This window comes from Lampetra planeri, chromosome 45 (genome assembly GCF_965212315.1).
Source record: "Lampetra planeri chromosome 45, kcLamPlan1.2.h2, whole genome shotgun sequence".
NCBI classification, from domain to species: Eukaryota; Metazoa; Chordata; class Hyperoartia; order Petromyzontiformes; family Petromyzontidae; genus Lampetra; species Lampetra planeri.
The window spans coordinates 8,050,061-8,077,435 of NC_136151.1; the positions used below are offsets into that span (position 1 = coordinate 8,050,061).

At 51.6% G+C, this 27,375-nt stretch overlaps 2 protein-coding genes across 3 annotated transcripts in view; one reads left to right on the forward strand and one right to left on the reverse strand.

Moving 5' to 3' along the window:
* Positions 1-488: 488 nt before the first annotated feature.
* Positions 489-15,377, reverse strand: LOC144733197 (uncharacterized). The gene is made up of 5 exons (XM_078614989.1): positions 15,274-15,377; positions 11,551-11,990; positions 10,530-10,706; positions 8,626-8,683; positions 489-832 (listed from the first exon to the last, which is right to left on the reverse strand). Exons 1-5 carry the CDS (start codon positions 15,317-15,319, stop codon positions 489-491), a joined length of 1,065 nt encoding a protein of 354 aa, XP_078471115.1. The 5' UTR covers positions 15,320-15,377.
* A 4,953-nt stretch (positions 15,378-20,330) lies between these two features.
* The window catches only part of LOC144733093 (uncharacterized), a 35,594-nt gene continuing 28,549 nt past the window's right edge, over positions 20,331-27,375 (forward strand). For both annotated transcript variants that reach the window (XM_078614832.1, XM_078614833.1), the window contains exons 1-4: positions 20,331-20,458; positions 22,055-22,318; positions 23,916-23,997; positions 27,244-27,372. In XM_078614832.1, coding sequence (XP_078470958.1) covers positions 22,226-22,318; positions 23,916-23,997; positions 27,244-27,372 — 304 coding nt within the window. In that variant the 5' untranslated portion in view covers positions 20,331-20,458; positions 22,055-22,225. The remainder of the gene's footprint in view (positions 20,459-22,054; positions 22,319-23,915; positions 23,998-27,243; positions 27,373-27,375) is intronic.

Sequence of the window (27,375 nt, forward strand, 5' to 3'; positions counted from 1 at the left end):
GTGTGTGGGTGAGTGAGTGTGTGTGTGGGTGTGTGGATGGGTGCTCATTCAGACGCTGTCTTTCCGACAGACCTGTTCTTCACCTGAGGACGGCTGCTTGCGTTGTGGCCGAAACGTCGTGAGAATTATTTTCTCATGTTTTATTTTTATTATTTTATTACTTCCCTTCTACGTGACTTTACCAAAAGAACCAAGAAGATGAATCCCTGCAGTCACGAAAGCTTTAAATTGTAATTGTTTTACTTCCATTTGCTATACGGCCGGATAATACGACGAATCGCCAACGTTAAAACACCCCAGTCGTTCATGAAAGTTGAAGGCGGTATAGTACTATAGTAGGCAGTATAGTACTATAGTAGGTAGTATAGTACTATAGTAATAAAGCAAGTGCAGAATCACCGAACCGGAATCGGTGGCTTGAAAGCGTTCAGCGAACCTTGAACACCCAGTCATTCATAAAAGTTGAAGGCGGTATAGTACTATAGTAGTCAGTATACTCCCTCCCCCCCTCCCCCTACTCCCCCCTCCTCCTCCCCCTCCTCCTCCCGCCTAGCCAACCTGTCACACAGCCCCGTCACCATACACGCCGTGCCCTTGAACCCGGCCTTGGCCAGCGCCCCGCTCAGCCTGCCGTAGGTTGCCCTGCGCCCCAGGCTCTCCCTCCAGCTCTTCAGCATGGCGTAGTTCCTCTCGTTCACGTTGCCCCGGTGGTTCTCGATCGCTTCCTCGACGAGGGATTCGGCAAGACCGGCGAGCCTCATCACGTGGACGTAGTCGCAGACGACGCCGCTGTCGCGCAGAGTCTGGTGCACCTGCAGGAGCTCGTGTTCTTCTGGTGGTGGTGGTGGGGGGGGGGGGGGTGGTGGTGGTGGTGGTGATGGTGGTGGGTGGTGGGTGGTTGTTGTGGTGGCGAGAAACAAAAAACCGCAACAAAATCTGATCAGCTACAAAGCTTTGACGAGTTTAGTGTGCAAGGGGGGTGTAGAGTGTTGGGGGTGTAGTGTGCAGGGTGTAGTGTGCAGGGTGTAGTGTGCAGGGTGTAGTGTGCAGGACGGTGTAGAGTGCAGGGTGTAGTGTGCAGGGTGTAGTGTGCAGGGTGTAGTGTGCAGGAGGGTGTAGTGTGCAGGGTGTAGTGTGCAGGGTGTAGAGTGCAGGGTGTAGTGTGCAGGGTGTAGTGTGTAGGGTGTAGTGTGCAGGGTGTAGTGTGCAGGGTGTAGTGTGTAGGGTGTAGTGTGCAGGGTGTAGTGTGCAGGGTGTAGTGTGCAGGGTGTAGTGTGTAGGGTGTAGTGTGCAGGGTGTAGTGTGCAGGGTGTAGTGTGCAGGGTGTAGTGTGCAGGGTGTAGAGTGCAGGGTGTAGTGTGCAGGGTGTAGTGTGCAGGGTGTAGTGTGCAGGGTGTAGTGTGCAGGGTGTAGTGTGCAGGGTGTAGTGTGCAGGAGGGTGTAGTGTGCAGGGTGTAGTGTGCAGGGTGTAGTGTGCAGGGTGTAGTGTGCAGGGTGTAGTGTGCAGGAGGGTGTAGAGTGCAGGGTGTAGTGTGCAGGGTGTAGTGTGCAGGGTGTAGAGTGCAGGGTGTAGTGTGCAGGGTGTAGTGTGCAGGGTGTAGTGTGCAGGGTGTAGTGTGCAGGGTGTAGAGTGCAGGGTGTAGTGTGCAGGGTGTAGAGTGCAGGGTGTAGTGTGCAGGGTGTAGTGTGCAGGGTGTAGTGTGCAGGAGGGTGTAGAGTGCAGGGTGTAGTGTGCAGGGTGTAGTGTGCAGAGTGTAGTGTGCAGGGTGTAGTGTGCAGGGTGTAGTGTGCAGGGTGTAGTGTGCAGGGTGTAGTGTGCAGGGTGTAGTGTGCAGGGTGTAGTGTGCAGGGTGTAGAGTGCAGGGTGTAGTGTGCAGGGTGTAGTGTGCAGGGTGTAGTGTGCAGGGTGTAGTGTGCAGGGTGTAGAGTGCAGGGTGTAGTGTGCAGGAGGGTGTAGAGTGCAGGGTGTAGAGTGCAGGGTGTAGTGTGCAGGGTGTAGATTGCAGGGTGTAGTGTGCAGGGTGTAGTGTGCAGGGTGTAGTGTGCAGGAGGGTGTAGAGTGCAGGGTGTAGTGTGCAGGGTGTAGTGTGCAGAGTGTAGTGTGCAGGGTGTAGTGTGCAGGAGGGTGTAGTGTGCAGGGTGTAGTGTGCAGGGTGTAGTGTGCAGGGTGTAGTGTGCAGGGTGTAGTGTGCAGGGTGTAGTGTGCAGGGTGTAGAGTGCAGGGTGTAGTGTGCAGGGTGTAGTGTGCAGGGTGTAGTGTGCAGGAGGGTGTAGAGTGCAGGGTGTAGTGTGCAGGGTGTAGTGTGCAGAGTGTAGTGTGCAGGGTGTAGTGTGCAGGAGGGTGTAGTGTGCAGGGTGTAGTGTGCAGGGTGTAGTGTGCAGGGTGTAGTGTGCAGGGTGTAGAGTGCAGGGTGTAGTGTGCAGGGTGTAGTGTGCAGGGTGTAGTGTGCAGGGTGTAGTGTGCAGGGTGTAGAGTGCAGGGTGTAGTGTGCAGGAGGGTGTAGAGTGCAGGGTGTAGTGTGCAGGGTGTAGTGTGCAGAGTGTAGTGTGCAGGGTGTAGTGTGCAGGAGGGTGTAGTGTGCAGGGTGTAGTGTGCAGGGTGTAGTGTGCAGGGTGTAGTGTGCAGGAGGGTGTAGTGTGCAGGGTGTAGTGTGCAGGGTGTAGTGTGCAGGGTGTAGTGTGCAGGGTGTAGAGTGCAGGGTGTAGTGTGCAGGGTGTAGTGTGCAGGGTGTAGTGTGCAGGGTGTAGTGTGCAGGGTGTAGTGTGCAGGGTGTAGAGTGCAGGGTGTAGTGTGCAGAGTGTAGTGTGCAGGGTGTAGTGTGCAGGGTGTAGTGTGCAGGGTGTAGTGTGCAGGGTGTAGTGTGCAGGGTGTAGTGTGCAGGGTGTAGTGTGCAGGGTGTAGTGTGCAGGGTGTAGAGTGCAGGGTGTAGTGTGCAGGAGGGTGTAGAGTGCAGGGTGTAGTGTGCAGGGTGTAGTGTCCAGGGTGTAGAGTGCAGGGTGTAGTGTGCAGGAGGGTGTAGAGTGCAGGGTGTAGTGTGCAGGGTGTAGAGTGCAGGGTGTAGTGTGCAGGAGGGTGTAGAGTGCAGGGTGTAGTGTGCAGGGTGTAGTGTGCAGGAGGGTGTAGAGTGCAGGGTGTAGTGTGCAGGGTGTAGTGTGCAGGGTGTAGTGTGCAGGGTGTAGTGTGCAGGGTGTAGTGTGCAGGGTGTAGTGTGCAGGGTGTAGTGTGCAGGGTGTAGAGTGCAGGGTGTAGTGTGCAGAGTGTAGTGTGCAGGGTGTAGTGTGCAGGAGGGTGTAGTGTGCAGGGTGTAGTGTGCAGGGTGTAGTGTGCAGAGTGTAGTGTGCAGGAGGGTGTAGTGTGCAGGGTGTAGTGTGCAGGGTGTAGTGTGCAGGGTGTAGTGTGCAGGGTGTAGAGTGCAGGGTGTAGTGTGCAGGGTGTAGTGTGCAGGGTGTAGTGTGCAGGGTGTAGTGTGCAGGGTGTAGTGTGCAGGGTGTAGTGTGCAGGGTGTAGAGTGCAGGGTGTAGTGTGCAGAGTGTAGTGTGCAGGGTGTAGTGTGCAGGAGGGTGTAGTGTGCAGGGTGTAGTGTGCAGGGTGTAGTGTGCAGGGTGTAGTGTGCAGGGTGTAGTGTGCAGCGTGTAGTGTGCAGGGTGTAGTGTGCAGGGTGTAGAGTGCAGGGTGTAGTGTGCAGGAGGGTGTAGAGTGCAGGGTGTAGTGTGCAGGGTGTAGTGTCCAGGGTGTAGAGTGCAGGGTGTAGTGTGCAGGAGGGTGTAGAGTGCAGGGTGTAGTGTGCAGGGTGTAGAGTGCAGGGTGTAGTGTGCAGGAGGGTGTAGAGTGCAGGGTGTAGTGTGCAGGGTGTAGTGTGCAGGAGGGTGTAGAGTGCAGGGTGTAGTGTGCAGGGTGTAGTGTGCAGGGTGTAGTGTGCAGGGTGTAGTGTGCAGGGTGTAGTGTGCAGGGTGTAGTGTGCAGGGTGTAGAGTGCAGGGTGTAGTGTGCAGGAGGGTGTAGTGTGCAGGGTGTAGTGTGCAGGGTGTAGTGTGCAGGGTGTAGTGTGCAGGGTGTAGTGTGCAGGGTGTAGTGTGCAGGGTGTAGAGTGCAGGGTGTAGTGTGCAGGGTGTAGTGTGCAGGGTGTAGTGTGCAGGAGGGTGTAGAGTGCAGGGTGTAGTGTGCAGGGTGTAGTGTGCAGAGTGTAGTGTGCAGGGTGTAGTGTGCAGGAGGGTGTAGTGTGCAGGGTGTAGTGTGCAGGGTGTAGTGTGCAGGGTGTAGTGTGCAGGGTGTAGAGTGCAGGGTGTAGTGTGCAGGGTGTAGTGTGCAGGGTGTAGTGTGCAGGGTGTAGTGTGCAGGGTGTAGAGTGCAGGGTGTAGTGTGCAGGAGGGTGTAGAGTGCAGGGTGTAGTGTGCAGGGTGTAGTGTGCAGAGTGTAGTGTGCAGGGTGTAGTGTGCAGGAGGGTGTAGTGTGCAGGGTGTAGTGTGCAGGGTGTAGTGTGCAGGGTGTAGTGTGCAGGAGGGTGTAGTGTGCAGGGTGTAGTGTGCAGGGTGTAGTGTGCAGGGTGTAGTGTGCAGGGTGTAGTGTGCAGGGTGTAGAGTGCAGGGTGTAGTGTGCAGGGTGTAGTGTGCAGGGTGTAGTGTGCAGGGTGTAGTGTGCAGGGTGTAGTGTGCAGGGTGTAGAGTGCAGGGTGTAGTGTGCAGAGTGTAGTGTGCAGGGTGTAGTGTGCAGGAGGGTGTAGTGTGCAGGGTGTAGTGTGCAGGGTGTAGTGTGCAGGGTGTAGTGTGCAGGGTGTAGTGTGCAGGGTGTAGTGTGCAGGGTGTAGAGTGCAGGGTGTAGTGTGCAGGGTGTAGTGTGCAGGGTGTAGAGTGCAGGGTGTAGTGTGCAGGAGGGTGTAGTGTGCAGGGTGTAGTGTGCAGGGTGTAGTGTGCAGGGTGTAGTGTGCAGGGTGTAGTGTGCAGGGTGTAGTGTGCAGGGTGTAGAGTGCAGGGTGTAGTGTGCAGGGTGTAGTGTGCAGGGTGTAGTGTGCAGGAGGGTGTAGAGTGCAGGGTGTAGTGTGCAGGGTGTAGTGTGCAGAGTGTAGTGTGCAGGGTGTAGTGTGCAGGAGGGTGTAGTGTGCAGGGTGTAGTGTGCAGGGTGTAGTGTGCAGGGTGTAGTGTGCAGGGTGTAGAGTGCAGGGTGTAGTGTGCAGGGTGTAGTGTGCAGGGTGTAGTGTGCAGGGTGTAGTGTGCAGGGTGTAGAGTGCAGGGTGTAGTGTGCAGGAGGGTGTAGAGTGCAGGGTGTAGTGTGCAGGGTGTAGTGTGCAGAGTGTAGTGTGCAGGGTGTAGTGTGCAGGAGGGTGTAGTGTGCAGGGTGTAGTGTGCAGGGTGTAGTGTGCTGGGTGTAGTGTGCAGGAGGGTGTAGTGTGCAGGGTGTAGTGTGCAGGGTGTAGTGTGCAGGGTGTAGTGTGCAGGGTGTAGTGTGCAGGGTGTAGAGTGCAGGGTGTAGTGTGCAGGGTGTAGTGTGCAGGGTGTAGTGTGCAGGGTGTAGTGTGCAGGGTGTAGTGTGCAGGGTGTAGTGTGCAGGGTGTAGTGTGCAGGGTGTAGAGTGCAGGGTGTAGTGTGCAGAGTGTAGTGTTCAGGGTGTAGTGTGCAGGAGGGTGTAGTGTGCAGGGTGTAGTGTGCAGGGTGTAGTGTGCAGGGTGTAGTGTGCAGGGTGTAGTGTGCAGGGTGTAGTGTGCAGGGTGTAGAGTGCAGGGTGTAGTGTGCAGGAGGGTGTAGAGTGCAGGGTGTAGTGTGCAGGGTGTAGTGTCCAGGGTGTAGAGTGCAGGGTGTAGTGTGCAGGAGGGTGTAGAGTGCAGGGTGTAGTGTGCAGGGTGTAGAGTGCAGGGTGTAGTGTGCAGGAGGGTGTAGAGTGCAGGGTGTAGTGTGCAGGGTGTAGTGTGCAGGAGGGTGTAGAGTGCAGGGTGTAGTGTGCAGGGTGTAGTGTGCAGGGTGTAGTGTGCAGGGTGTAGTGTGCAGGGTGTAGTGTGCAGGGTGTAGTGTGCAGGGTGTAGAGTGCAGGGTGTAGTGTGCAGAGTGTAGTGTGCAGGGTGTAGTGTGCAGGAGGGTGTAGTGTGCAGGGTGTAGTGTGCAGGGTGTAGTGTGCAGGGTGTAGTGTGCAGGAGGGTGTAGTGTGCAGGGTGTAGTGTGCAGGGTGTAGTGTGCAGGGTGTAGTGTGCAGGGTGTAGTGTGCAGGGTGTAGAGTGCAGGGTGTAGTGTGCAGGGTGTAGTGTGCAGGGTGTAGTGTGCAGGGTGTAGTGTTCAGGGTGTAGTGTGCAGGGTGTAGTGTGCAGGGTGTAGTGTGCAGGGTGTAGAGTGCAGGGTGTAGTGTGCAGAGTGTAGTGTGCAGGGTGTAGTGTGCAGGAGGGTGTAGTGTGCAGGGTGTAGTGTGCAGGGTGTAGTGTGCAGGGTGTAGTGTGCAGGGTGTAGTGTGCAGGGTGTAGAGTGCAGGGTGTAGTGTGCAGGAGGGTGTAGAGTGCAGGGTGTAGTGTGCAGGGTGTAGTGTCCAGGGTGTAGAGTGCAGGGTGTAGTGTGCAGGAGGGTGTAGAGTGCAGGGTGTAGTGTGCAGGGTGTAGAGTGCAGGGTGTAGTGTGCAGGAGGGTGTAGAGTGCAGGGTGTAGTGTGCAGGGTGTAGTGTGCAGGAGGGTGTAGAGTGCAGGGTGTAGTGTGCAGGGTGTAGTGTGCAGGGTGTAGTGTGCAGGGTGTAGTGTGCAGGGTGTAGTGTGCAGGGTGTAGTGTGCAGGGTGTAGTGTGCAGGGTGTAGAGTGCAGGGTGTAGTGTGCAGAGTGTAGTGTGCAGGGTGTAGTGTGCAGGAGGGTGTAGTGTGCAGGGTGTAGTGTGCAGGGTGTAGTGTGCAGGGTGTAGTGTGCAGGGTGTAGTGTACAGGGTGTAGTGTGCAGGGTGTAGTGTGCAGGGTGTAGTGTGCAGGGTGTAGTGTGCAGTAGGGTGTAGAGTGCAGGGTGTAGTGTGCAGGGTGTAGTGTGCAGGGTGTAGAGTGCAGGGTGTAGTGTGCAGGAGGGTGTAGAGTGCAGGGTGTAGTGTGCAGGGTGTAGTGTGCAGGGTGTAGTGTGCAGGGTGTAGTGTGCAGGGTGTAGTGTGCAGGGTGTAGTGTACAGGGTGTAGTGTGCAGGGTGTAGAGTGCAGGGTGTAGTGTGCAGGAGGGTGTAGAGTGCAGGGTGTAGTGTGCAGGGTGTAGTGTGCAGGGTGTAGTGTGCAGGGTGTAGTGTGCAGGAGGGTGTAGAGTGCAGGGTGTAGTGTGCAGGGTGTAGTGTGCAGGAGGGTGTAGAGTGCAGGGTGTAGTGTGCAGGGTGTAGTGTGCAGGGTGTAGTGTGCAGGGTGTAGTGTGCAGGGTGTAGTGTGCAGGGTGTAGTGTGCAGGGTGTAGAGTGCAGGGTGTAGTGTGCAGAGTGTAGTGTGCAGGGTGTAGTGTGCAGGAGGGTGTAGTGTGCAGGGTGTAGTGTGCAGGGTGTAGTGTGCAGGGTGTAGTGTGCAGGAGGGTGTAGTGTGCAGGGTGTAGTGTGCAGGGTGTAGTGTGCAGGGTGTAGTGTGCAGGGTGTAGTGTGCAGGGTGTAGAGTGCAGGGTGTAGTGTGCAGGGTGTAGTGTGCAGGGTGTAGTGTGCAGGGTGTAGTGTTCAGGGTGTAGTGTGCAGGGTGTAGTGTGCAGGGTGTAGTGTGCAGGGTGTAGAGTGCAGGGTGTAGTGTGCAGAGTGTAGTGTGCAGGGTGTAGTGTGCAGGAGGGTGTAGTGTGCAGGGTGTAGTGTGCAGGGTGTAGTGTGCAGGGTGTAGTGTGCAGGGTGTAGTGTGCAGGGTGTAGTGTGCAGGGTGTAGAGTGCAGGGTGTAGTGTGCAGGAGGGTGTAGAGTGCAGGGTGTAGTGTGCAGGGTGTAGTGTCCAGGGTGTAGAGTGCAGGGTGTAGTGTGCAGGAGGGTGTAGAGTGCAGGGTGTAGTGTGCAGGGTGTAGAGTGCAGGGTGTAGTGTGCAGGAGGGTGTAGAGTGCAGGGTGTAGTGTGCAGGGTGTAGTGTGCAGGAGGGTGTAGAGTGCAGGGTGTAGTGTGCAGGGTGTAGTGTGCAGGGTGTAGTGTGCAGGGTGTAGTGTGCAGGGTGTAGTGTGCAGGGTGTAGTGTGCAGGGTGTAGAGTGCAGGGTGTAGTGTGCAGAGTGTAGTGTGCAGGGTGTAGTGTGCAGGAGGGTGTAGTGTGCAGGGTGTAGTGTGCAGGGTGTAGTGTGCAGGGTGTAGTGTGCAGGGTGTAGTGTACAGGGTGTAGTGTGCAGGGTGTAGTGTGCAGGGTGTAGTGTGCAGGGTGTAGTGTGCAGGAGGGTGTAGAGTGCAGGGTGTAGTGTGCAGGGTGTAGTGTGCAGGGTGTAGAGTGCAGGGTGTAGTGTGCAGGAGGGTGTAGAGTGCAGGGTGTAGTGTGCAGGGTGTAGTGTGCAGGGTGTAGTGTGCAGGGTGTAGTGTGCAGGGTGTAGTGTGCAGGGTGTAGTGTGCAGGGTGTAGTGTACAGGGTGTAGTGTGCAGGGTGTAGAGTGCAGGGTGTAGTGTGCAGGAGGGTGTAGAGTGCAGGGTGTAGTGTGCAGGGTGTAGTGTGCAGGGTGTAGTGTGCAGGGTGTAGTGTGCAGGGTGTAGTGGTACCCTTCACGAAGCGTTGGGAGTTCGATTTTTTCTGGTTCCTGCCGACTTCACCGGCGACCTGCCGGGAGACGATGAGAGGGAGAGGCTCAAAGCAGCATAGCAACAGTAGCCTAGCAACAGTGGCATAGCAACAACGTCATGGCAACAATAGCATGGCAACAGTAGCATGGCAACAGTAGCATGGCAACAGCGGCATAGCAACAGTAGCATGGCAACAGCGGCATACCAACAGTAGCATAGCAACAGTAGCATGGCAACAGTAGCATAGCAACAGTGGCATGGCAACAGCAGCATGGCAACAGTAGCATAGCAACAGTAGCATGGCAACAGTAGCCGAGCAACAGTAGCATGGCAACAGTAGCCTAGCAACAGTAGCATGGCAACAGCAGCATAGCAACAGTAGCATGGCAACAGCAGCATGGCAACAGTAGCATAGCAACAGCGGCATGGCAACAGTAGCATAGCAACCGCAGCAGCATCATCAACAGCATCAACAGCATCACAACATCATCACCATCATCATCAACATAATCATCATCAACATAATCAACAACATCATCATCATCAACATCACAACATCAACAACATCATCATCAACAGCATCAGAAGCATCATCACCATCATCATCAACAGCATCACAGCAGCATCATCAACAGCAGCATCAGAAGCATCCCTCCATCATCGCTACATAGGCTATCTTTTACTGGACACGTAGGCCTTACCGTAGGCCTCAACGGTGGCTACTTTGGCCTCTCTCCACCGTGGCTACAAAGGCCATCTTTTGCCGGAGACATGAGCCTCCACCGTGGCTACAAAGGCCATCTTTTCCTGGAGACATGAGACTTCACCGTGGCTACAAAGGCCATCTTTTCCTGGAGACATGAGACTTCACCGTGGCTACAAAGACCATCTTTTCCTGGAGACATGGGCCTCCACCGTGGCTACAAAGGCCATCTTTTGCCGGAGACATGGGCCTCCACCGTGGCTACAGAGGCCATCTTTTGCCGGAGACGTGGGCCTCCACCGTGGCTACAGAGACCATCTTTTGCCGGAGACGTGGGCCTCCACCGTGGCTACAGAGACCATCTTTTGCCGGAGACGTGGGCCTCCACCGTGGCTACAAAGACCATCTTTTGCCGGAGACATGGGCCTTCATCGTGGCTACAGAGACCATCTTTTGCCGGAGACGTGGGCCTCCACCGTGGCTACAGAGACCATCTTTTGCCGGAGACGTGGGCCTCCACCGTGGCTACGAAGACCATCTTTTGCCGGAGACATGAGCCTCCACCGTGGCTACAAAGACCATCTTTTGCCGGAGACATGGGCCTTCACCGTGGCTACAAAGGCCATCTTTTGCTGGAGACATGAGCCTCCACCGTGGCTACAAAGACCATCTTTTGCTGGAGACATGGGCCTTCACCGTGGCTACAAAGACCATCTTTTGCTGGAGACATGGGCCTTCACCGTGGCTACAAAGACCATCTTTTGCTGGAGACATGAGCCTTCACCGTGGCTACAAAGACCATCTTTTGCTGGAGACATGGGCCTTCACCATGGCTACAAAGGCCTTTTTTTCCTGGAGACATGGGCCTCCACCGTGGCTACAAAGGCCACCACCCTGCCAGCAACGTGGGCCTTACCGTAGGCCTCAACGGTGGCAACTTTGGCCTCTCTCCACCACCATCGCCACAGAGGCCATCTTTTTTATTCATTTTCTTAGGTTTTTTCGGTAAATTCACGTTGGTAAAAAAATAAAAATTAATAAAAGTAAAATTAAAATAAAATTTAAAAAGGCCATCTTTTGCTGTTGACGTGGGCCTTACCGTAGGCCTCAACGGTGGCTACTTTGGCCTCTCTCCACCGTGGCTACAAAGGCCATCTTTTCCTAGTCCCGTGGGCCTTACCGTCGTCACTTTGGCACCATCCACCGTGGCCCTAGTCGCCTCCGCTTGCTGCGGACGAACTTTCACCAACACGGGATCGGCCTTCTGCTGCTGCTGCTGCTGTTGTTGTTGCTGCTGCTGTTGCTGCTGTTGTTGTTGCTGCTGCTGTTGCTGCTGGTGCTGCTGCTGCTGTTGCCGCTGGACAGAATGGAGAAAGGGAATCTTGATTGAGGCTGGGGAAGCGATGCGATGGGTATCGTGGCTGGGAGGGTGTGTGAGTTGGGTGTGTGGGTGAGTGTGTGGGTGGGTGAGTGTGTGTGATTGACATATCAGGGCCACCACCGCCACCACCACCATCGCCACCACCACCACCCCCACCACCACCTCCACCACCACCACCCCCACCACCCCCACCACCACCACCACCCCCACCACCCCCACCACCACCACCACCCCCACCACCCCCACCACCACCCCCACCACCCCCACCACCATCATCCTCACCGCCCCCACCACCTCCACCACCACTGCCCCCACCGCCCTCACCACCACCACCACCTCCACCACGACCTTCACCACCCCCGCCCCCACCACCACTCCCACCACCATCACCACCACCACCCCCACCACCACCACCACCCCCACCACCTCCACCACCATCATCCTCACCGCCCCCACCACCTCCACCACCACTGCCCCCACCGCCCTCACCACCACCACCACCTCCACCACGACCTTCACCACCCCCGCCCCCACCACCACTCCCACCACCACCACCACCACCTCCCCAACCACCACCACCACCACCTCCCCAACCACCACCACCACCACCTCCCCAACCACCACCACCACCACCTCCCCAAGCACCACCACCACCCCCACCCCCACCACCACCATCACCACCACCACCACCACCCCCACCTCCCCCACCACCACCACTTCCACCACCACCTCCACCTCCACCACCACCACCTCCACCACCACCACCACCCCCACCACCACCACCTCCACCCCTAGATCGACTCAGCCTCAAGTGAATCACCTCTTGCTGAAGACGACATTCCGAGACCTCCCCCGGCACATCTCCACCTCCTCCACCTCCTCCTCCACCTCCTCCTCCTCCACCTCCTCCACCTCCTCCTCCATCTCCTCGCTGTCCCAGCCGCGTCACATCGAGCTCCAGGCCCTGCAGGAGGGAGCTCACATCGCTGGGCACCGATGGAATCTCCCCGCCGGGGCCAGAGTCGCAGGAGGAATCGTTGCCGCCACCTCCGGCACGGATGTCATGGGGCTCCTTCCTCGACAGGAGGTGGTGGACTTCCCGTACAGCCATGTCCGACTCCAGGTTATTCTCCATGTGGTGGTAGACCGGGAGAGACAGAGAGATGTTCTCTCTGTCTCTCTGTCTGTCTGTGTGTTTCTCTTGTCTTGCTTTCGGTTTGTCTGTCAAGTTGTTATCTCCGTGTGTCTGTCTGTCTGTCTCTGGAGGTGGCATCAGGTGAGTGGGGGCAGGGAGGGAGGAGAGAAGGGGGGGGGGGGGTGGAAATCGTAAGGTGTTGAAGGGTGAGTGGGGGGTGGGTGAGTGGGTGGGTGAGTGGGTGAGTGAGTGGGTGGGTGGGTGAGTGAGTGGGTGGGTTGGTGAGTGAGTGAGTGAGTGGGTGGGTGAGTGAGTGAGTGGGTGGGTGAGTGGGTGAGTGCGTGGGTGAGTGGGTGGGTGAGTGGGTGGGTGGGTAAGTGGGTGGGTGAGTGAGTGGGTGGGTGAGTGGGTGGGTGAGTGGGTGGGTGAGTGTGTGGGTGAGTGGGTGAGTGAGTGGGTGAGTGAGTGGGTGGGTGTGTGAGTGAGTGAGTGGGTGGGTGAGTTGGTGAGTGGGTGAGTTGGTGAGTGGGTGGGTGGGTGAATGGGTGTGTGGGTGAGTGAGTGAGTGGGTGAGTTGGTGAGTTGGTGAGTGGGTGAGTTGGTGAGTGGGTGGGTGGGTGAGTGGGTGTGTGGGTGAGTGAGTGGGTGAGTTGGTGAGTGGGTGAGTTGGTGAGTGTATGGGTGGGTGAGTGGGTGTGTGGGTGAGTGAGTGGGTGAGTTGGTGAGTGGGTGAGTTGGTGAGTGGGTGGTAAGTGTGTGAGTGTGTGAGTGTGTGGGTGAGTGTGTGGGTGTGTGGTTGAGTGTGTGGGTGAGTGTGTGGGTGTGTGGGTGAGTGTGTGGGTGAGTGAGTGTGTGGGTGAGTGTGTGTGTGTGGGTGAGTGAGTGTGTGAGTGTGTGGGTGAGTGGGTGAGTGAGTGTGTGAGTGTGTGGGTGAGTGAGTGTGTGGGTGAGTGTGTGGGTGGGTGAGTGTGTGGGTGAGTATGTGAGTGTGTGGGTGAGTGAGTGTGTGGGTGAGTGAGTGAGTGTGTGGGTGAGTGTGTGTGTGGGTGAGTGAGTGTGTGGGTGAGTGAGTGTGTGGGTGAGTGTGTGTGTGTGTGTGTGGGTGAGTGAGTGTGTGAGTGTGTGGGTGAGTGGGTGAGTGAGTGTGTGAGTGTGTGAGTGTGTGGGTGAGTATGTGAGTGTGTGCGTGTGTGGGTGGGTGAGTGAGTGTCCACCACCACCACTACACTCACCACCACTACACTCACTACTACACTCACCACCACTACACTCACCACCACACTCACCACCACCACACTCACCACCACCACTACACTCACTACTACACTCACCACCACCACTACACTCACTACTACACTCACCACCACCACTACACTCCCCACCACACTCACCACCACCACTACACCACCACCACTACACTCACTACTACACTCACCACCACTACACTCACCACCACACTCACCACCACCACAATCACCACCACCACCACCACACTCACCACCACCACTACACTAACCACCACCACCACACTCACCACTACACTCACCACCACCACTACACTCACCACCACCACTACACTCACCACCACCACAGTCACCACTACACTCACCACCACCACACTCACCACCACCACCACCACACTCACCACCACCACCACACTCACCACCACACTCACCACCACACTCACCACCACCACTACACTCACCACCACCACCACACTCACCACCACACTCACCACCACACTCACCACCACCACTACACTCACCACCACCACACTCACCACCACCACCACTACACTCACCACCACCACACTCCCCACCACCACCACACTCACCACCACCAACACTCACCACCACCACTACACTCACCACCACCACCACACTCACCACCACCACTACACTCACCACTACACTCACCACCACCACACTCACCACCACCACATTCACCACCACCACTACACTCACCACCACCACCACACTCACCACCACCACTACACTCACCACCACCACTACACTCACCACCACACTCACCACCACACTCACCACCACACTCACCACCACACTCACCACCACCACCACACTCACCACCACACTCACCACCACACTCACCACCACACTCACCACCACACTCACCACCACACTCACCACCACACTCACCACTACACTCACCACCACCACCACACTCACCACCACCACCACAACACTCACCACCACCACACTCACCACTACACTCACCACCACCACACTCACCACCACCACACTCACCACCACCACACTCACCACCACCACCACACTCACCACCACCACACTCACCACCACACTCACCACCACCACTACACTCACCACCACCACCACACTCACCACTACACTCACCACCACCACCACACTCACCACCACCACCACACTCACCACCACACTCACCACCACACTCACCACCACACTCACCACCACACTCACCACCACACTCACCACCACACTCACCACTACACTCACCACCACCACCACACTCACCACCACCACCACCACACTCACCACCACCACTACACTCACCACCACCACCACACTCACCACTACCACTACACTCACCACCACCACCACACTCACCACTACACTCACCACCACCACACTCACCACCACCACCACAACACTCACCACCACCACACTCACCACTACACTCACCACCACCACACTCACCACCACCACCACCACACTCACCACCACCACCACCACACTCACCACCACCACTACACTCACCACCACCACCACACTCACCACCACCACCACACTCACCACTACACTCACCACCACCACACTCACCACCACCACACTCACCACCACCACCACCACACTCACCACCACCACCACCACACTCACCACCACCACTACACTCACCACCACCACCACACTCACCACTACCACTACACTCACCACCACCACCACACTCACCACTACACTCACCACCACCACACTCACCACCACCACCACAACACTCACCACCACCACACTCACCACTACACTCACCACCACCACCACCACCACATTCACCACCACCACCACCACACTCACCACCACCACTACACTCACCACCACCACCACACTCACCACTACCACTACACTCACCACCACCACCACACTCACCACTACACTCACCACCACCACACTCACCACCACCACCACAACACTCACCACCACCACACTCACCACTACACTCACCACCACCACACTCACCACCACCACCACCACACTCACCACCACCACCACCACACTCACCACCACCACTACACTCACCACCACCACCACACTCACCACCACCACCACACTCACCACTACACTCACCACCACCACACTCACCACCACCACACTCACCACCACACTCACCACCACACTCACCACCACACTCACAACTCACCAGGAATTTCCGTGTTAATTTTGAATTCACTTCTGTGAAAGCGCATTGAAGAATCGATCACCCGACAGAATCGATTACCGATTCCAATCAACGGGGATATTAGTTTTAAATATATTTATCCCCCTTCAAAGGGCACACAGGACAAAGTCGACCTAAATTTAACATTCTAGTTATCGATTAAAGGCTTTCGATGTCTTTATTTTAATCTTTATTTGATACCGTGGCTTCGAAAATCGATTCTCTCGCGCTCAGAGGGGAATCGATTCCGAGCTCGACTCCACGATTCCCGGAAACGCCGTCCGCCAACAGGAGGAATCGAATCGGTTAATCGATTTCGCGACGACAACAAAAAGTTTCGCATCGATTCCACGCTGACCACGCCCCCCAGCCACCATCACCACCCACCCCACGTGGGCTGTGACGTCATAGGAATGTTCCACGCGGTCAAATTGAAAATTCAGCGTTTAAAAAAAAAGTTTTGATGTAAAACTTTCGTGACTGCAGGTATTCATCTTCTTGGTTCTTTCGGTAAAGTCATCACGTTAGAATGGAAATAATTAAATAATAAAATGAAAGATAATAAAATATTAAATAATATAATATAATAAAATAAAGTAATAAAATAATATAAAATTATAAAATAATATAATAAATTTATATAATATAATAAAATAATACACATAAAACATTAAAATACTATAATAAAATAATATAATAAAATAATTATTTCCATTCTACGTGACGACTTTACCGAAAGAACCAAGAAGATGAATCCCTGCTGCAGTCACGAAAAGCTTTCAAATCGAAACAAATTACAATTTCGATTTAAAGCTTTCGTGACTGCAGGGATTCATCTTCTTGGTTCTTTCGGTAAAGTCATCACGTTAGAAGGGAAATAATAAAATAATATAAATATAAAACTATAAAAAATTTCACGACAGTCGAAAACGTCGTGAGAATTTTTATATTTTTATTATTTTATTATTTCCCTTCTACGTGACTTTACCGAAAGAACCAGGAATAGAAATACCTGCAGTCACGAAAGAAGCTTTAAATCGAAAAAAAAGATGATGATGATGTGAATGACGCTGTCTCCCCGACAGACCTGGTCTCCACCTGAGGACGGCTGCTTGCGTTGTGGCCAAAACGTCGTGAGAATTGTATTTTATTATGTTTTATTTTTATTATTTTATTACTTCCCTTCTACGTGACTTTACCGAAAGAACCAATAATATTTTAAAAACGTGTTAATATGTGAACAATATTCTTGGTTCTTTCGGTAAAGTCACGTAGAAGGGAAACAATGAAATAGCAACAATTTTTTTTCAAATTTCAAAATTTTCTAATTTCTAATTTACTTGCTGTCGTGTTCACACCTGATGACGATTGCTTGTGTTGCAGTCGAAACGTCGTGAGAATTTTATTGTTTCATATTTTTTATTATTTTATTATTTCCCTTCTAACGTGATGACTTTACCGAAAGGACCAATAATATGAATCCCTGCAGTCACGAAAGCTTTAAATCTAAATTTACTATGTAAACAAGTAAAAGTTTTCACGGTTGCCGATAACAACAACAACAACAAGAATGAGTGGTAACGCAAAAACAACAACAAAACGACTTCACCACGTGATGATGATGTCATCACCCACGTGGTTGAGCTGCTATCACCACCGACCTACCCTACTCACCCACCCACTCACTCAATCACTCACTCACCCACCCACCCACACAATCACCCACCCACTCACTCAATCACTCACTCACCCACCCACTCACTCACCCACCCACTCACTCACCCACCCACTCACTCACCCACCCACCCACTCACTCACCCACCCACCCACCCACCCACCCACCCACCCACCCACCCACTCACCCACCCACCCACCCACCCACTCACCCACCCCTCAATCAGTCACCCACCCACCCACTCACTCAATCACTCACTCACCCACCCACCCACCCACTCACTCACCCACCCACCCACCCACCCACTCACCCACCCCTCAATCAGTCACCCACCCACCCACTCAATCACTCACTCACCCACCCACTCACTCACCCACCCACCCACCCACTCACCCACCCACCCACTCACTCAATCACTCACTCACCCACCCACTCACCCACCCACTCACCCACTCACTCACCCACCCACCCACCCACCCACTCACTCACCCACCCACCCACCCACTCACCCACCCCTCAATCAGTCACCCACCCACCCACTCACTCAATCACTCACTCACCCACCCACCCACCCACTCACTCACCCACCCACCCACTCACCCACCCACTCAATCAGTCACCCACCCACTCGATCAATCACCCAATCACTCACTTACTCACCCACCCACTCACTCACTCACCCACCCACTCACCCACTCACCCACCCACCCACTCACTCACTCAATCACTCACTCACTCACCCACTCACCCACCCACCCACCCACCCACCCACTCACCCACCCACTCAATCAGTCACCCACCCACTCGATCAATCACCCAATCACTCAAACACTCACTTACTCACCCACCCACTCACTCACTCACTCACCCACCCACTCACCCACTCACCCACCCACTCACCCACCCACCCACTCACCCACCCACCCACACAATCACTCACCCAGCCACACAATCAGCCACCCACTCACCCACCCACCCACACAATCACTCACCCATCCACACAATCACCCACCCACCCACTCACTCACCCACCCACCCACACAATCACTCACCCACCCACCCACTCACTCACCCACCCACTCACTCACCCACACAATCACTCACCCACCCACCCACTCACTCACTCACCCACCCACCCACTCACCCACCCACTCACCCACCCACCCACCCACTTAATCACTCACTCGCCCACACAATCACTCACCCACCCACTCAATCCCTCACCCACTCAATCAGTCACCCACCCACTCGATCAATCACCCAATCACTCAAACACCCACTTACTCACCCACGAACGCACAAACCCACCCACACACTTACCCACCCACTGAAAAGCTTAATCACTCACTCACCAACTAATCCACTCACCCACCCACTCAATCAATCACTCACTCACCGACCTACCAATTCACTCACCCACCCATTCAATAAGTCACCGAACCCACTGAATCATCCACCCATCTACCCACTCAATCAGTCACCCACCAACTCGGTCAGTCACCAACTCCCTCAAACACCCATTCACCCACTAACACACTAACCCACTTACCCACCCACCTACCAACTCACCTACTCACTAACCCACCCACCCACTCAACCACCCACCCAACCACCTACTCACCAACCCACTAACTCACTCAATCACTCACCCATCCACCTACCCAATCAATCACTCACTCAACCACTAACCCACCAAATCGATCACTAACCCACTTACTCACTAACCCACTAACTAACTCAATCAACCACCCACTCATCCACCAAACCATTCATTTAGCAACTCACCCACCCACTCACTCAACCACACACTCACTAACTCACTCACCTACCCTCTCACTAACCCACTAACTCAACCACTTACCTACCTACTCACGAACTCACCCACTAATCCACTCACTTACCCACTCACCCACTAACTCACTCACTGAATCACTCACTTACCTACATAACCAACTCACCCACCCAATCATCCACTCACCCATCCACCCACTAACACAGTCAATAACTCACCCACCCACTCACACAACCACCTACCCACCAACTCAATCACTCACCCACCTACTAACTAACCCACTCATCCACCACCCCTCCCGACTTTGTACATGTGTACCAATCACTAATCAACCTACCCATTCACCCACTACCCCACTAACTCAATCACTCACCCACCCACCTACTCACCCACCCACTCACCCACTAACTCAATCACCCACCAACCCACTCAATCACTCACCCACTCACCCACCCACTCAATCACTCACCCACTCACTCACCCACCCACCCACCCACCCACCCACTCACCCACCCACCCACCCACTCACCCACCCACCCACCCACTCACCCACCCACCCACCCACCCACCCACTCACCCACCCACTCACTCACCCACCCACCCACCCACTAACTCTATCACCCACCAACCCACTCAATCACTCACTAACCCACCCACTAACTCAATCACTCACAAACTCACAAACTCATTCACTCACCCACCTACGCACCTACTCACCCACTAACTAAATCACTCACCAACCAACTCACTCACCCACCCACTCCCTAACTCACCCACCCAATCACCTAACTCAATCAATCACCCACTCACCAACCCACTCACTCACCCACTAACCCACTCCCTCACCCACCCACTCACTAACCCACTCACTCACCCACCCACCCACTCACTAACCCACTCACCCGCCCACCCACTCCCTAACCCACTCACTCACCCACCCACTCACCTAACTCAATTACTCACCAACTCACATGCCCACTCACTCACCCACCTACTCACGCACTCCATCACTAACCCACCTACTCACTCACCTACCCACTCACCAACCGACTCACTCACCCACCCAACAACTCATCCACCCACTCACCCACCCACTAACCTCACTCAATTATTCACCCACTAACTCAATCACTCACAAACTCACAAACTCACTCACTCACCCACCAACCCACTCCCTCACCCACCCACTCACTAACCCACTCACTCACCAACCCACCCACTAACCCACTCAGCCACCCACCCCACTAACCCCCTCACTCACCCACCCAACCCCTCACTCACTAATCCACCAACCCACTCACTCACCCACCAACCCACTCACTCACCAACCCACCCACTAACCCACTCAGCCACCCACCCCACTAACCCCCTCACTCACCCACCCAACCCCTCACTCACTAATCCACCAACCCACTCACTCACCCACCAACCCACTCACTCACCAACCCACCCACTAACCCACTCAGCCACCCACCCCACTAACCCCCTCACTCACCCACCCAACCCCTCACTCACTAATCCACCCACCCACTCCCTCGCCCAACCATCCACCCACCCACCCCTCCTAACGTCACCTGTGGCGGACAGGTAAACGAAGTGAAAGAGGAAGCCTGAACTGGACCACGTGATGTCACGAAACCGCGGAGATGAAAAAAAACAACCCAAGTTCGAAAAGCGCCCACCAAAGTTTCGTTGCCTGAGTCAGTTTCTTAGCACTCTGCTGATGTTGTTGATGATGTTGTTGTTGATGTTAATGTCGCTCGTTTCTATACGGGTAAATTGTGTGTCTATGTGGGTCTATTTGTCTCTATGGGTCTCTGTGTCTGTATGGGTCTCTGTGTATGTTAACGAGGCCTGTGTAACTATTTGGGCTCCATGCATCTGTATGGGTCTCTGCGTCTCTGTGTATCTATATGAGTATCTGTGTCTGTATGGGTCTCTGTGTCTGTATGGGTCTCTGTGTCTGTATGGGTATCTGTGTCTCTGTGTATCTATATGGGTCTCTGTGTATCTACGGTGGGTCTCTGTGTCTGTATGGGTCTCTGTGTCTGTATGGGATTCTGTGTCTGTATGGGATTCTGTGTCTGTATGGGATTCTGTGTCTGTATGGGATTCTGTGTCTGTATGGGATTCTGTGTCTGTATGGGTCTCTGTGTCTGTATGGGTCTCTGTGTCTGTATGGGTCTCTGTGTCTGTATGGGATTCTGTGTCTGTGTGGGTTTCTGTGTCTGTATGGGTCTCTGTGTCTGTGTGGGTTTCTGTGTCTGTATGGGTCTCTGTGTCTGTATGGGATTCTGTGTCTGTGTGGGTTTCTGTGTCTGTATGGGTCTCTGTGTCTGTATGGGTTTCTGTGTCTGTATGGGTCTCTGTGTCTGTATGGGTTTCTATGTCTGTATGGGTCTCTGTGTCTGTATGGGTCTCTGTGTCTGTATGGGACTCTGTGTCTGTATGGGTCTCTGTGTCTGTATGGGTTTCTGTGTCTGTATGGGTCTCCTTGCATTCAGATGATGATGAAAATTTACGTCCGTACGTTCGTTGGACTTCTTATAGTGTAGTGTATAATAGCCTAGTGTGTAGTGCGTAGTGTATGGCGTAGTGTATAGTGTAGTGTATAGTGGTGTAGTGTGTAGTGTATAATAGCCTAGTGTAGAGTGGTGTATAGTGAGTAGTGTATAGTGTAGTGTATAATAGCGTAGTGTATAGAGTAGTGTAGTGTATAGTGTGGTGTATAGTGTAGTGTATAATTGCGTAGTGTATAGTGTGGTGTATAGTGTAGTGTATAGTAGTGTATAGTGGTGTAGTGTATAGTGTAGTGTATAGTAGTGTAGTGTATAGTGTAGTGTATAGTGTAGTGTATAATAGCCTAGTGTATAGTGGTGTATAGTGGTGTAGTGTATAGTGTAGTGTATAGTGTAGTGTATAATAGCCTAGTGTATAGTAGTGTATAGTGTAGTGTATAGTGTAGTGTATAGTAGTGTAGTGTATAGTGTAGTGTATAGTGTAGTGTATAATAGCCTAGTGTATAGTGGTGTATAGTAGTGTAGTCTATAGTGGTGTATCGTGCGTAGTGTATGGCGTAGTGTATAGTGTAGTGTATAGTGTAGTGTATAGTGTAGTGTATAGTGCGTAGTGTATAGTGTAGTGTATAGTGTAGTGTGTAGTGTATAGTGTAGTGTATAGTGTAGTGTATAGTGTAGTGTATAGTGTAGTGTATAGTGTAGTGTATCGTGCGTAGTGTATGGCGTAGTGTAAAATCACGTGTACGTGACCAATGCCCAACTTCCTTTCGCCAGCAGCGCTAATCGGAGGCGGCTCCAACTCACGACGACAGAGGGGTGAATCACGCATCACTCGCTCGCTCGCACCAAGGGACGGAATTAACCTGCCGTACGACACAAGAGGGCAAACTCCATCCGGCACAGGGGAAGAAAGTTCAACAAAAAGAAAGCCGTGAGCCCTCTGTGATCATGGTGCCGATGGTGGCGGTGGTGGTGGCGGTGGTGGCGGTGGTGGTGGTTTCGGTGCCATCGGCTGCTACAGCAACTGTGGCAATGATGCAGGTGAGGGGTGGATGTTCCCGTGTGTCGAGAGAATTCACAGCGATGGGAAGAGTCATCCGGGCCTCGAATTCAATTGCCCGACACTTCACCGGCGATTTAAACTAAAGACACAAGTATAACCCGTAAAAACAAAGTTTTTCACTATAAATTCTTTATATGCGTGGCATCGGGGCGGCTAGAGTCCTCTCGTCCTCTGGCTTGAGATGACTGCCACCTATGGGTCAGATGATTGTGTGCCAGCATTAACCAATTGGTAAATAAATATTTTAAAAAATTTCCCTAAACAGTGTGAAATTTTGGGAAAAAAAATTCACGAAAATTAATTGTCACGCACAACGAGTCTGTGTGCAAAATGTCAGCTCGATTGGATCACGGGAAGTGGGTTAAAAAACGACCGAAAGATTTGCACGGTCGTAAGCAAGCAAGCAAGCAAGCGAACTTAATATCAAGGATTTAAAAACGTCTTCATCGTGGCCAGGTGGAAGGTATCCACTGAGTTTCTGTTTGTGGCTCAATATTCGCGAGCCACAATTAAAAATTTTTTACCTACGTGACTTTTTTATACTATTAGTTTTTTCGGTAAAGTCACGTAGGTAAATGAAATTAAAATTAATAATTTTAATTTTATTTTTTACCTACGTGGTGACTTTACCGAAAAAACCTAAGTGTATGAATCATTGCAGTCACGAAAGCTTCAAATCTAGAACTACGTGACTTTACCGAAAAAACCTAAGAAATATGAATCCTTGCAGTCACGAAAGCTTCAAATCTAGAACTACGTGACATTACCGATAAAACCTAAGAAATATGAATCCTTGCAGTCACGAAAGCTTCAAATCTAGAACTAACGCCCTCTACGGGGAGGAATTCCAACTATCTGTTAGAGTTTTTAACAGACGAGACAAGAAGTCACATAGCTTCTCGAGACGCTGACCTTCCTCAAGAGATGCCGAGATAACAAGGTCATACCCATCGCTTTCACACTACCTTGGCTCCTCCCACCCTCAACCAGTATATATACAAGGACTGTGTTCTTGGAATTTCTCTCACTTGATACAGCTATCGTGCTGTGACGGTTCCACCTGAAGACGGAAGCTTGTGTTGCCTCCGAAACGTCCTTTGATGCTGCTAATCCTGCATAATGCACGGGCATAAGTAGTACTAATCACATACCTGCATTTCCCATATCCCCTCCCTTTGATGCTGCTAATCCTGCATAATGCACGGGCATAAGTAGTACTAATCCCATACCTGCATTTCCCATAAATATGCTAAATTCCTCTTGATATGCAAATTCCTTTGTCAAGGCGCTCTTCCCCCTCCAACCCAGTTTAAATATACGCTGCCAAGCCTGGTGGTGCTCATTCAGACGCTGTCTTTCCGACAGACCTGTTCTCCACCTGAGGACGGCTGCTTGCGTTGTGGTCGAAACGTCGTGAGAATTGTATTTTATTATGTTTTATTTTCATTATTTTATTACTTCCCTTCTACGTGACTTTACCGAAAGAACCAAGAAGATGAATTCCTGCAGTCACGAAAACTTCAAATCTAGAATTTGGTTGAGTTGTCAATGGACCTTCTCTCTACCCCTTCACAGACAACCAAAGCCGGCGAGTGGTGCCCTCATGGATTCTACCGGGCAACAAGCGGTGCCTTTTGCTGTCAGCAGTGCCAAGCAGGTGACGGAAATTGTGTTGGCATAACAATTTATTTTTACGATCGATATATTTAAAAGTTCGCAGATAATGGCGGTGTTGTTTTCTCAAAACAAGCCGGGAAAAACCAATCTATTGGCAGTGCAGCTATTGTAAAGATGCCTCTGTGTTCTGTGAGTGTACAATGCTTTTGTACGTTTGCCCACTGATAAAGAAATTATCAGTCTATAATTTTAATGGTAGGTTTATTTGAACAGTGAGAGACAGAATAACAACAAAAAAATCCAGAAAAAAGCATGTCAAAAATTGTATAAATTTATTTGCATTTTAATGAGGGAAATAAGTATTTGACCCCCTCTCAATCGGAAAGATTTCTGGCTCCCAGGTGTCTTTTATACAGGTAACGAGCTGAGATTAGGAGCACACTCACTGTGTGTGTGTGTTGAACTTTTCTCGCACCACGGCACGAAGCTAACCGCGCGAATCGGAGGTGGGGATTTACAACAAACCACAAACAGAGGAAAGAAACTATATAGTTTATACTTTAGTTGTTTACGTGGTGGTTTAGTTACTGCAGCTACATACTATTAACATTCCTTCCCTTTATTAATGATACCCCTATCCCCTCCCTTTGATGCTGCTAATCCTGCATAATGCACGGGCATAATATAACTTTGAAACCCCCCGCCCACCTCCTACGCATTCCACAAGTAGTACTAATCCCATATCTGCATTTCCCATAAATATGCTAAATTCCTCTTGATATGCAAATTCCTTTGTCAAGGCGCTCTTCCCCCTCCAACCCAGCAGCTTAAATATACGCTTCCAAGCCTGGTGGTGTTCATTCAGACGCTGTCTTTCCGACAGACCTGTTCTTCACCTGAGGACTGCAGCTTGCGTTGTGGCCGAAACGTCGTGAGAATTATTTTATGAAGTTTTATTTTTATTATTTTATTATTTCCCTTCTACGTGACTTTACCGAAAGAACCAAGAAGACAGAGGAAAGCAGTTCTAAAGAAATGTCAATGCAGCATAGTGATGTATAGGGTGTGGTGTGTAGTGTATAGTGTAGTGTATAGTGATGTAGTGTATGATGGTGTAGTGTATAGTGGTGTCGTGTATAGTGGAGTGTAATGTAGTGTGTAGTATAATGTATAGTGTGTGTTGTGTAGTGTATAGTGGTGTAGTGTATGATGGTGTAGTGTATAGTGGTGTAGTGTATAGTGTAGTGTAATGTATAGTGGTGTAGTGTATAGTGTAGTGTAATGTAGTGTGTAGTATAATGTATAGTGTGTGTTGTGTAGTGTATAGTGGTGTAGTGTATAGTGGTGTCGTGTATAGTGGTGTAGTGTATAGTGTAGTGTAATGTAGTGTGTAGTATAATGTATAGTGTGTGTTGTGTAGTTTATAGTATAGTGTATGATGGTGTAGTGTATAGTAGTGTCGTGTATAGTGGAGTGTAATGTAGTGTAGTGTGTAGTAGTAGCAGCATGTATATTGTGTGTTGTGTAGTGTATAGTAGTGTAGTGTATGATGGGGTAGTGTATAGTGGTGTCGTGTATAGTGGAGTGTAATGTAGTGTAGTGTGTAGTAGTAGCATGTATATTGTGTGTTGTGTAGTGTATAGGGTGTGGTGTGTAGTGGTGTAGTGTATAGTGGTGTAGTGTATAGTGGTGTAGTGTATAGTGTAGTGTAATGTAGTGTGTAGTATAATGTATATTGTGTGTTGTGTAGTGTATAGGGTGTGGTGTGTAGTGTATAGTGGTGTAGTGTATGATGGGGTAGTGTATAGTGGTGTAGTGTATAGTGTAGTGTAATGTAGTGTGTAGTATAATGTATAGTGTGTGTTGTGTAGTGTATAGTGGTGTAGTGTATAGTGGTGTCGTGTATAGTGGTGTAGTGTATAGTGTAGTGTAATGTAGTGTGTAGTATAATGTATAGTGTGTGTTGTGTAGTTTATAGTATAGTGTATGATGGTGTAGTGTATAGTGGTGTCGTGTATAGTGGAGTGTAATGTAGTGTAGTGTGTAGTAGTAGCATGTATATTGTGTGTTGTGTAGTGTATGGTAGTGTAGTGTATATGGTGTGGTGTGTAGTGTATAGTAGTGTAACGTGGTGCAGTGTAGAGTAGTGCAGTATATAGTGTAGTGGAGTATTGTATGTTATATATAGTCTGTAGTGTATTATATAGTGCAGTGTATAATGTAGTGTGTAGTATATAGTAGAGTGTATCGTAGTTTGGTGTATAGTATGTGGTGTGTAGTATGTAGTGTATGGTGGTTTGTTTAGTAGTGTATTGTTGTGTATAGTCGAGTGCATGTTAAACTTCTATGTCACCAACCACGCTAATTGGAGTTGCGGGCGAAGAATAACAAACTACAAACACATTATGGAACAATTTGGGGTGCCATAGTGTCTAGGAGATGTTAACTACCTCGCCTGGTATGCAGGAGGTCGTAGGTTCGATCCAGCATCATGCGAGATGTTAACTACCTCGCCTGGTATACAGGAGGTCGTGGGTTAGACCACGGATCCCGTGAGATGTTAACTACCTCGCCTGGTGTACAGGAGGTGGTGGGTTCGATCCCGTGACCCTGTGAGATATTAACTACCTCGCCTGGTATCCATGAGGTCGTGGGTTCGATCCTGGACCCTGCGAGATGGTTAACTACCTCGCCTGGTATGCGGGAAGTCGTGGGTTCGATCCCAGACTCTGCGTCTCTCTCTTTCCCCTTGTGGATTTTTCTCAGGGTCCTCCGGTTTTCCCTCTAAGTTTAGAATAAACATCACGCGGTTTAGGAGTATTTACATTAATTTATCGCTATAAATTTCCACACGATATCAGCCACTTTGTTTGAGCCGCTATCATTTGCGATGTTAAGGTGCCACATCTGAAAACGATCTACGTAGCTCAGCGGGTTCTTACACCTGGTAGGGTGAAAAATATATAAGTTTAGCCTTTTGGCGTCATCTGGTCGAACACCATATGAGACTAGGCTCTAAAGAAAGCTGTCTCTGGTGTGGACCAGTCAGTTTCAAAGACAATGCATAAATTATCAGAGTATTGTTTTTTGTTTGCATTTGACTGCAAGTATTGTGGTTAATGTAAGCATGATTCCTTGCAAAAGGTGTCAGTTTTTGTTGCCAGAAAAAAGGGGAAAACCCCTATTAGTATAAGTTTAGCCGAGTAAATTTTTTTTCTTCCATAAAAACAATCATTTATGAACGTTTGTCCGTCTGTTCGTGTGTTTTGTGTTTTGCTCCCAAAAGGGGACTATTTAATATCGGACTGCACAGCTGAACAGGGACACTCCGGCTGTCAAGTCTGCGCAGATGGCACTTATACGGAGTTACCAAACAGCTCACCAAAATGCTTTACGTGCACACCTTGTCAGCCCGGTG

Coding starts and splice junctions, on each gene's coding strand:
- LOC144733197 (XM_078614989.1), bottom strand. CDS start 15,319: ATGCGCTTTCACAGAAGTGAATTCAAAATTAACACGGAAATTCCTG. Junction 8,684..10,529: donor ATGGTGCCAAAGTGACGACG/GTAAGGCCCACG, acceptor GTCTCCCGGCAG/GTCGCCGGTGAAGTCGGCAG. Junction 833..8,625: donor CTCCCAACGCTTCGTGAAGG/GTACCACTACAC, acceptor CACCACCACCAG/AAGAACACGAGCTCCTGCAG.